We start from the raw sequence: 10,339 nt of genomic DNA on the forward strand, positions 1-10,339 counted from the left end.
CCATTAGTTTAATAGTTTAAGATGAACAGATACCATTAAGAAACAGCAAAGCGATTATGTTTGGTGAAATATTAACCATGGCATGACAAACGTGGAACTTACCATGGCGTATTGATGAGTCTCGGTTTGATTGAGTTTTTCTTAGTTAAATGCATCTCTTTGGGTTATATTTTGTTCTTAAACTCTTAGTTTTAGAATAGATTTAGTTTTGATTGCTTAAATACTAGTTCTTCTTAAAATCTTTAACTAAGTGTTTTTAGACATATTTTTAGTTCAGTTCTTAGTATAGTAAATTTCTAGTCTTGTAAATAAATAAAATTTTGATTTTGATTTCTATTTGTAGTATATATTTTAGTTCGTGATTTAGTGTATTTGTTTAGTTTTAGTTAGTAGCTTAATTGAGCTTTATTCTTTATCTTTTGAAGTACAATTTTGTTGTTTAGTTTTTGATTTTTAGGTGCTGTGGAAATTAACAATTCTGATCCAGTGAATTTGAGGAAATCTGGTCTCGGTGTATAGTTGAAGAGCTGAGCTGAGTTACTCATTATTGGTGTGACCAGCTGGATCAAGTTAGAGCTGAAGAGATGGAATTGAAATTGTCATTGCAAACTGCACCACCCTGTGAATAAAGAAGCTGAAATGAACAAAAGACTCTTGAACAAGCTGAACATGAGGAAGGGAAACCTGCTGGACCAGTAGCAGCAACCTGTTACTAGAGGTTGGGACTCCAATTGTCAGATTCTGCATTCATATATTACCTGCACCAGCCAGTGGAGGAGAAGAGAAGCTGAATTAGATTACTTGCTACTTAGGTCATTTGTATAGATAGACTAGGCTAGTCTAGGTAGTTTATACATAATTTTTACTTGCTATTGGCAGTTAATATGACTAGTTCTAGGCTGTTTTCCAGTTTTCGAGGTTTGGATTCTTAGAAGCATATAAAAGGTTTGCATCTGAAACTTTCAAAAAGGACGAATCAGATTTTTACATTTCTCAGTTTTAGAATAGCTTTTCTCTGAAGAAATAGGTGGTCTCAGACTCCAAATTGAGCTAGGCTTCCAAGAGTTTCAGTGCATTGTAATTCTATCAACATTCATTCAATTCAAGTCAGTTTTACTTTCAATTATGTTCTACTACTTTGTTCTCTGAATTGCTTTATCATTTCTGTTACTCTCTTTGTTTCTATTCAATTGCAATTTCAATTCAATGCCTCAAACCTGTTTTCTTACTATTAAGTCAGAATCTGAATTTTCCACTTTTGAACATTTGATTTTCATTCTTGCACCATACTAGACTCAGTCATGGACTCATGCTGAGATAGTAGTGAATCCAAAGTGATCTTTATATTCTAAGGAATTCAGAAATGAACCTTAGCAAACAAGATTGAGAGTTAAATGAACTTGAGTAGCATTTTCACTTTCTGGTTTAGAACAAACAAACACTTTGCCAGCTACGCTGATAGTCAACCTGTTAAATGATTTTTGATTCTCTAATCTGTTTTTCATCAAATTTACATTCCATTACATGCTTTCTTGTTAATAAACACGTTGCAATCATTATAACTCAGATTTAATTCAGATTTTACAGTTTTGGCAGTTAAAATTCTGTTAGTCTAGGTTACATGCTTGGTTAGAATTAGGAATTTCAATTCTGCAGTTTATTTTGATGAATTCTATGTTCCAGTTGTTAAATATGATGAATTTAAATATGTTTGCATGTGCATTTTACCATTCAAGAGAGTTCTGTATAGTGATGCACATTTGCTGTTATAAGCTGAATGCTGATACACTGGTTTTGCTTCCAGATTTGGTTTTCATCTGGGATTTTGTGAATTTTACATTGTTAGACAGTTCTGCATTCATATCATAAGTAGGTTTAGGTATATGAATGTGTTCAAAGCATTTCTATTGGATAAAACACATTTTGCTTTCACTTAGTCATTTTGTCAGACACCTTGTGAAAATTAGGTTTTCTCTTTGGCATTTCATAAAACAAATTTCGTTTTCATAGTTCTGCATTGTTTTACTTAGTTTTAATTGGTAGAATGTGTTTCTTTACATATTAACTTGCATTTTAAGCGTTCAAACATAATTTCCATGCATTAGAATTCGTTTTAGAGATCATTGCATCATCTTGTTCATGTAGAAAATCATGCTCCCTGATTACGAGTAGTTTCTGCATTATGTTTAGTTTCATGCATTGCATTTAAATCATTCTTAGTTGATTTAATTTAGCTAGCATGTTTTATTTTTCATTCCCCCAACATTAAGACAGATTACATATGTTACACTTTCACATTGTTATTTTCCTAGGATTAACATCCATTATTTGGTTTTTGTTCACGTATAAATCTTACTTACGAAGACAAAAACAAAAAAGTGAATTAACAGAAAAACACAAAATTATGTCATTCTTTTTGTTGGTTGGTCATTAGAATGTGCACTCACATAATCCACGATTCGAGTTGACACTTCTTGCCTATGCAAGCTCTTTTCCGTTTTTAAGTAAATGGCAGATTTTTTATTCTTAAATAGAACAGAATTAATTTTTTGATGAAGTTTCTCCATAGAATTTATTTAAATAAATTAAACAATTCGCAAAAATGTCAATCATTCACTCCTGTAAATATAAATTAACTATTCTCCGCAGACCACAAAGAAAAAAAAAAAATCCGAAGACGTCTAATTAATCCTTCACTTTCTTTCCCCAAGATGAACAAACAAAAGGAATTTAACTTTCAACATGCATAATAGTATTCAACAACTTAAAGTGGACAGAAATCTAAGGTGAACGTTACTAGTTATCTTAGACTTCTCCAAATTTCGGATCATCATAATAGTGATATAATACAACTGAAAAACCAGCTTCTCATTTGAGATTAAAATAATAAATATATGTACATATATCTTTTGTGAACAATAATTACAAAATAATTGGATTTGCTGAGGGAGACATCAAGGTATTTGAATCAAATATTAGGTATTGGTTTGTGGAAAGAAAGTCCCTATGTTGACTAGAGTGCCTCATCACTATCTGAATCATCAAGTTCAAGACCTTCTGCTGCCAAGAGCCGGCTGATAGTCTTCTTCTTTTCTTCCTCGGCCTTTCTTCGCATCAAATCTCTCTTCTTCAGTATAAGTGTGTGCCTTTTAAGGGTATTCGAGTAATAATCGGCCGAGGCCTTCTTCTCTCTTGCCAGAATCCTCCTAGCTTCGTCTGGATCAGTCTGAGATTATGTAAAATAATTCCAATTAGATGCATAGAAAAAATTGGAACATTGCTCAGAGAACAGATGAAATATGTGATAATACTGATTCTTTCCAACACCCATTCTCCAGAGAAAAACAGATGTGCCATGTTATATACCAAGCTAGGATCATTTATAGTTTAAGTTCACTCAAACATGGAAGTGACGGACTTACTTCACGTAAGAAAACCAGGTTGTAATGTTGATTATGGTTGGAAGAAAATTTGACAAAACTCTGACCTAGTCTTCTTGACAAACCATTCAAGCCTACATTACATTAAGATGGCAACATTTTCAAGCATACCACAATACCTTTGAACGAGAAAGTTGACGCACGCGAAGATTTAACTCGCGCTGTTGCTGTTCAGCCCAAGCAGCAATTGCCATATCACCCCGCTGATCAAAAGCTTTTCGCTTTTTTATAAGCCACTCCATCCATGCCTGAGATGCCTGAAGAAAACAAAGAAGCACAGTGGTCAAGAATAAGAAAAGTAAACATATTCTAATTACAGAAGTGTACATCCATTATTATCCATTTTAAAAGATAGTAAAAACAATGCTTGGAGAATCAGAGGCGCTGTTCTGCTTTAGATGTTATACTGACGAGAAATTGGAAAACAGAACATGAGAAGTATATTCTCTGTACACATAGGTGAAAAAGTAGTTATTCAATGAAGTTCTTTCCTTCCTAAAGGATTAAAAACTGAAGCGGTTTTGACTGTTCATTAACATCAATTAACATCTAAAGATTATGGTTGCCAAACAGTTCATATGGTAGATACATCTTAATTAACGTTATGTTTTCTGTTCATACATATTAGTTTTACTGACCACCTTAAAAATAGGAGACATTGGAGATTGCTGACCACCTTAATTAACGTTATGTTTTCTGTTCATATAAAACATATAGTTTTACTGACCACCTTAAAAATAGGAGAAATTGAAGGTAATACATCAACACTATTGCTCAAAAGAATTTGTTCACGCTTGATACTAGGAACAACAACATATTATGATCCACTTAAAATACCATATAACAAGATCCATACTCGTTCAGAAGTACAAACAAGTGTAAATTAGAATTCTAAATGAACAGGTGTGACCAGTCAACAACTGATAATAAACAGCCGCAAAACTATTACCTTCATAGGGTTCACCCGGTTATCAATATCATACTGTCTTCGCCTCTCTCCATCTATAAGCAATTCATAAGCAGCTTGAATCTTGATGAATCTAGCTTCTGATGTTTCACCTTCTTCAAGGTTACCTCTGCCATCATAGACTTAAAGAGTAAAGTAAACAGAGTTAGTACGTCTTGATCAAGAGATTATACTCCACTTTTATAAACAATACCAGCAGAGAAAAGCTGTTTCACAACTAAGTCGTGTGGCACACAGTTGAAGAAACAGTCACTAGCCATAACTGCTTCATAGAAACATTCTTGTGAAGAAAAACAAAATATTTCCCACGTTCCAGAAGACTAGCATTTGAAACAAGATGTAGAAACTCAAAATCATAACTTATAAGTAGTTGCCTGGCTTCATCTTGAATGAACATAATAATATATTGCTGCAAGATATAGCATCAGGCCACCACAACCAGCAAAGTTAAATATCAAATTGATAGATACATTTCAAATGACACTTCATGAAAGCAAGTAGCTAAGATGGAGGTACACACCATCTGGATGATAAAATTTGGCCAAGCGTCTGTAAGCAATTTTTATCTGCTCCTCATCAGCATCTCCTTCCAATTCTGTTGTTCACCAGACAATTGGAGAAGGAACTGTCAAACAAGTATGTAGAGGAATTTTCCATCTCTATTCTCTTCCTACAGAAAAAAAGACATTCGTTTCCACTCCTAAAGCTTAGATTCTCGCTAAACACTTGTAGCAGAAAAAAAAACATGTTGAGTTAATGAAAGAAGTTTAAATAATTTTATCTTTTATTTTCTTCTGCAGTAAGTTCCTATGAAAAAAGTTGACTTGATTAGGGCTTAAGAAATTTCGATTTCAGCGTTACCCATCATTTCTTCTCTTTCTAAGAATCCTTTTTTACCTCAAAGCCGGTTTTCTTTTCCCCATTTTCTCAGTAACGCGAATTGTCAACAAACTTGAAAGTAAAAATTACCAAGAGTTTCATATGGGGATTTTTGTTCAGTCCAATTCGATGCCTTGGCCACAGTTCTCCTCTGATTCACGCGAAACCATGGATTCGAACCCCAAGAACCGATTGTAGAGTACAAAAACGGCGTCGGCAAACGGGGCTTCCAATTAGGGTTTGGAAACGAAATAGATCGAAACTGGTGTCTGCAACTAATAAAAGAGAACACCGTATGAGGTCTACAGAGGGTTCTCAGATTGCTCATAGTTTCCCCCTGATTTTTGAAACTCTCCACTCGGTGCCAATTCGAGTTACAAGCACAAAACCCTTTCTTGTAGGTAGTGGAAGACGTGAACGAAGAAAAGAGGTTCTGGGCCCCTCAACGATAACTAACACTCATGAATCTCACAGAATCTTCAAAGTTTTGCTCTGCAACTCTTCTTAGAGATGAAATAATGATTTTCTTTTTTCATTTTTTGGTGAATGAGAGCCGCGAATATTTTTCCCGGGAAACTTGTGGACTAGAGTTACTGATTCTGAATTTTTATCAATTAAGTTTTTAAATTTTTTTATTGTGATAGTACAATAAACAAACATTGATTAAAAAAAATCATAAATAAACTGCACGTTAAATGATCATATGAAAATTAGTAAATTTATTACACAATAACTTGTAGTTAAATTACATGTGTAAAAACTAAATACATGTATACTCTACCTTTTTCTTATCAATTTATATTATGATCATATATTTTAAAATTTTGAAATGCCTCCTGTATAGTATAGCCATATAATTGAAATTATTGTTTTCTTTACTTTTCACGTACAATAAACAAAAGAGATAAATTCAAAGTAAAGTAATAAAGTTTGTTTCAAGATAGCAGAAAGTTTCTCATGATGATATAGCACTTAAGATGATACACTGTTTATGTACAATCATACTCTCTACAGCAGCAAATCACATAATTTGCTTCATGGTAGTACACTAACTTTCATAATCATACATTAATATCCAAAACTCAGAAACAGTTCGCAGAGCACATAACAGATAATCCCGTTGAAGTTATGCAGTAGGAGGTACATGTTTCTTCCTTTAAGGAGCAACCTTCGGTTATTTGTGGAGTACTAGGAGCCTGAGTTAGGGAAACTAAACTAGGGAAGTTCACATGGACGAGAAGTCCAAAGAGAGCAAAGTGTGCGAAGACGGTGAAAGTATTCCCCAAGAGCCAGCAAGCCACGAGCAGCTTGGTGAGGTGAGAGGATGCGTGACATGTGAAGCAGAGTTTGTTGTCTAAGGTGATCTGCCTGTGGAGAATAGAATGCATTTCAGTTCTTCATCACAGTGTTACAAATGACCAAATATGGCATTCATGGGTCAGAATTAGTAAATTTGAAGTTGTAAGAATTTCCAATGTACTATTCCTTGCATGTTTTTGGGTGAAGATTTTATCAGCATTAGAGTTTTACCTCAAGATAGAGAGCAATACTGAAAGTATTTAGAGAACTTCATATAAGTTTTATCTGTACTATCTCAAAAAAAGTTACAAAAAAGGGCATGCAGTTACCTGGTTTACAAAACCTTCTAGTGCCTCAAATTTGTCAATAGCAAGAGCCATCTGAAGTCCGAAGTTTCCTACACCCAATGGATCAACTGCCATGTCATGGACCAAACTCTGCTGAAGTTTTTCCAAACCCTGTGAAAGAGCATCTTCAGCTTGCTGAGATGATAGGCGGAGATTGTTAATACCAACAATTTGTGGATCAGTCAAAGGCTCAAGTTGTGGTACGATAATCTGCAAAAAAGGCTAAGTGATTTGTTTTATTGAGTTTTAATACATCTAAACCGCACCATGAACATGTAAAGCACCACCCCTTGTACAAAAACATTATCAAAATGAGATTTAGTGTGGGGAATGTACGTTTAGAAGTTGTGATGGACGGGACCCTCCAATCCAAAGGAAGATGCGCTCCACTGATGCTTTCCACACACCAGAGAGTAAATACAGAACATCAGCCTTTGCAGCATCTGCTTTCATTCTGAAGAGATTTGAGTAATGGTTCAAGACACTCTGAACCACTACATTCAGCTGAACATCGGGTGCTTGAGTTTGAAATGCATGTCTAAGCTCTTCATTCCGCCTGTGTTGTTCTTCAACCCATTGTCCATATTCAATTTCGAATGCTACAATAACTGTTTCATGTAACAGAAGGACTACTAAGAAGAATTTAACAGTGCTGCAAACACAAAGGGAAAAATTTCTACAGAAAGAGTCACAAACCTGGGTTTATTGTTTCTGATGTTGATCCTATATAGCTGGCATCTAATGCAGTGCCCATGTACAGACCCTGCAAGTAGAAATTTTGGTATAAACTTCACATGATAAAAGAAAGGAAGATTAAAGGTGTTGGTGATTTTAGAGTTTTGGTTCACCTGTTTTCTTGCTCTCCCAATTTCCAGCTCCAATTGCATGAGCTTCGTACGGCTTGATTCTAACTGTTTAACATACGCCTATGGAGAACAAAAAGGAACAATCAGAAGACAGATTCTGGCTACCTTTTGTAACTTCATTCATCCTACCTTTTTCCTCAATCGACTTTTCCGAGCAGCCTCTCTATTCTGAGCTAAACGTCTTCTCATCTAAACATTCATAACAGGCGGTTATCAGACACAGACAAGTACACAACAGCAAAGTAGAGAACTCTTCTGCCACTGACAAAACATCCTAGTACTACAAAATTTACAACGAAAGAAGAGACAAGAAAACATTTCAATGGCCATGCCTTGAAGAAACTTCATCACCTTGTTAACATCTTTGTCTGTGGTCTCTTGATCGGCTCCAGAAGGCTCTCTTGATTCTTGGGGAATATATTCAGACTGGAGAATTCGAATTCAGATCCAAAAATCTCTTAGACTTGTAGTCTAGTTTTCAAATAAAATGAAGTTAACCCACCAGAAAAAAACCTCACCTTGGTCTCGACATTAGTGTCAACCATTAATATTGGGGAAGCAATTGAATTCAGGCCACCATCAACTTTAAAGCCGTCACCCCACATGCCAACTTGCTGAAATGGCTCGTATATGTCCATTTTCATTTATCTCTTGCAATCAAATGATAAAAGAAGAGTTCTCTGCAAAAACATTAGTTTGATGCCACTTATCACCAAACAAGAGACATGCCGCTACTTCTACAATCCTAATTCTGATTCCAATAGCTCAAAAACTTCAAATACTCTCTTCCTCTGTCCCAAAAATAAATAAAAGAGTAACAGTATCAGCAGTTTGCAGCAACAAAAATAGCATCTATGTTGCCATGTGCAGGAAAAACAGAAATGGTGCTAAAATCTTGCTTGTAAAATAAAACTCTGAACCTCTAACCAGATTCACACTAGAGTTTTTGTGTCAGCAGGTGAAAATAGAAAAAAGATCCGCAGAAAACCCCCCAATTAAAATAAAGTTAATTAGTTTAACTCAGACAATCAAAACCGTCGTATTCATTCTGTCATAGCAAATTCAACGTCATGCATGACATGAAATTTTTTCTAGAACTAAACAGCAATCAGCCAAAGTGGTACTAGTTTTGACCCACTTGAGTCCAAGCTGTTTGTCAAAACGACAACGAACCAAAATTGGAAGCAAACGAAACACTAACTCTACTGTTGCAGATTGAAGAACATACACCAACCTATATAGATAGCCAGCTAGCTCGATAGAATATGCAACCTCGGAATTTGGTTACTCCAAGAAAGTCTCTCAGTTGATGCTCAGAATTGAATATATATAGATAGATATATAGATATATAGATATATAGATGTGAAAACTCAGTAACTGAATTGCTTGATTAATAGAATCCTTATTATTCTTCCCCCGCATGCAAACAAATTATAAAAGCAATGCTGGGCCAAAGATAACAAAATGAAATTTAAAAGCTACAGTAAATAAAACTAATCACAACTTTTACTTTTTCTTCTTTGATTAGAAAACTCTCTGAACCGTCAACTTGCTAACTTCGCTACGTTCCCACTCCAACAAAAATGAGTGAGTGTGACAGCGTTTAAAAATCAATAATGCATTAAAAATAAAGTTACGTTCAGTTCTCTTCTCACAGACATTTTTTTTTTGTCACATCACTCGTTTTTATCTCATTCTTTTTTGGTTTCTCGTTTCTTTCTTTATGCTAACAATTATGGTGTGAATATTTAAGGGAAACAACGTTCCTCCACGAAATATGAAAAAGAAGAAAGGAAGAACTTTATTAGCTCACAACTCCCACTTTCCTTAACAACATTGTCATCCCTTCCTCCTCTTTTCTTGTCACCACTTACGTGTGGATATACATACACATAATATATATATTTTTGTTGTGTTCAAAGTACACTTTTTATTATCAATTTATTGATAAAATTGCGCATCTTCCTCGTTCGCGTTACACTAATGAATTTCATTTTCTTATGTTCAACTTAAATTGTTTCTATTCATAGAAAATGTTGTGATTTTTTTTTTTTTACAAACTAATTGTTGTAAATCATGTCAAAAAAGTGATGTTATTAACAATTGAAATCAAGTCCAGATTTTCTAATAACTTTTGGTGTTGTCTTTTCATTGTGTCTCTAAAATATACATATATTAAAATTTTTAATATTTAATATATTTTAAAAGCATAACATAGACACAGTATCAGAAATCCACCATAGAATCTAAATTAATCGAAATGCTATCTTGGTGGATTGTTTGATTGTGTTTTGGATTTTATATTTTCAAATTTGTTTTGTGAAATAACTTCTAATAAATGTTTTAGAAAGGAAAATTAAAAAAGAAGAAGTTTGGTTTGGTGACACTGTGTCTATAACGTTTCTTAAAACAAATAAATAAATGAAACATCAAAAAGTTATTCTGTGGTTTTTCTAAAAATAACTTCTTTTTTAACCTTTTAGAATGATTGGTTCAAAAACATATGCAAGTAATTTTTTTTTATCAACTGAAATCTATTT

General features: G+C 34.1%; 2 protein-coding genes across 4 annotated transcripts; both read right to left on the bottom strand.

Annotated features, from left to right (window-relative positions):
• Window positions 1-2,844: 2,844 nt before the first annotated feature.
• Window positions 2,845-5,826, bottom strand: LOC114162190 (Chaperone DnaJ-domain superfamily protein). Its single transcript, XM_028045995.2, has 5 exons — window positions 5,377-5,826; window positions 4,928-5,002; window positions 4,390-4,529; window positions 3,560-3,697; window positions 2,845-3,226 (listed from the first exon to the last, which is right to left on the bottom strand). The coding sequence occupies exons 1-5, from the start codon at window positions 5,612-5,614 to the stop codon at window positions 3,014-3,016; spliced, it is 804 nt and encodes a 267-aa protein (XP_027901796.1). The 5' UTR covers window positions 5,615-5,826; the 3' UTR covers window positions 2,845-3,013.
• Window positions 5,827-6,227: 401 nt separating this feature from the next.
• On the bottom strand, window positions 6,228-9,196 carry LOC114196074 (transcription factor TGA3-like). 3 transcript variants are annotated; one of them, XM_028086587.2, is made up of 9 exons: window positions 9,033-9,196; window positions 8,317-8,589; window positions 8,150-8,224; window positions 7,928-7,987; window positions 7,781-7,858; window positions 7,629-7,695; window positions 7,269-7,540; window positions 6,915-7,154; window positions 6,228-6,654 (listed from the first exon to the last, which is right to left on the bottom strand). In XM_028086587.2, exons 2-9 carry the CDS (start codon window positions 8,440-8,442, stop codon window positions 6,502-6,504), a joined length of 1,071 nt encoding a protein of 356 aa, XP_027942388.1. In that variant the 5' UTR covers window positions 8,443-8,589; window positions 9,033-9,196; the 3' UTR covers window positions 6,228-6,501. The 3 variants fall into 3 exon arrangements, with proteins under 3 accessions (XP_027942388.1, XP_027942384.1, XP_027942389.1); XM_028086583.2 differs by having other exon boundaries at window positions 7,269-7,561; XM_028086588.2 differs by having other exon boundaries at window positions 6,915-7,142; window positions 9,033-9,195.
• Window positions 9,197-10,339: the final 1,143 nt, after the last annotated feature.

This window comes from Vigna unguiculata, chromosome 9, assembly GCF_037176805.1.
Source record: "Vigna unguiculata cultivar grain cowpea cultivar isolate G323 ecotype 2 chromosome 9, ASM3717680v1, whole genome shotgun sequence".
In the NCBI taxonomy this organism is placed as follows: domain Eukaryota; kingdom Viridiplantae; phylum Streptophyta; class Magnoliopsida; order Fabales; family Fabaceae; genus Vigna; species Vigna unguiculata.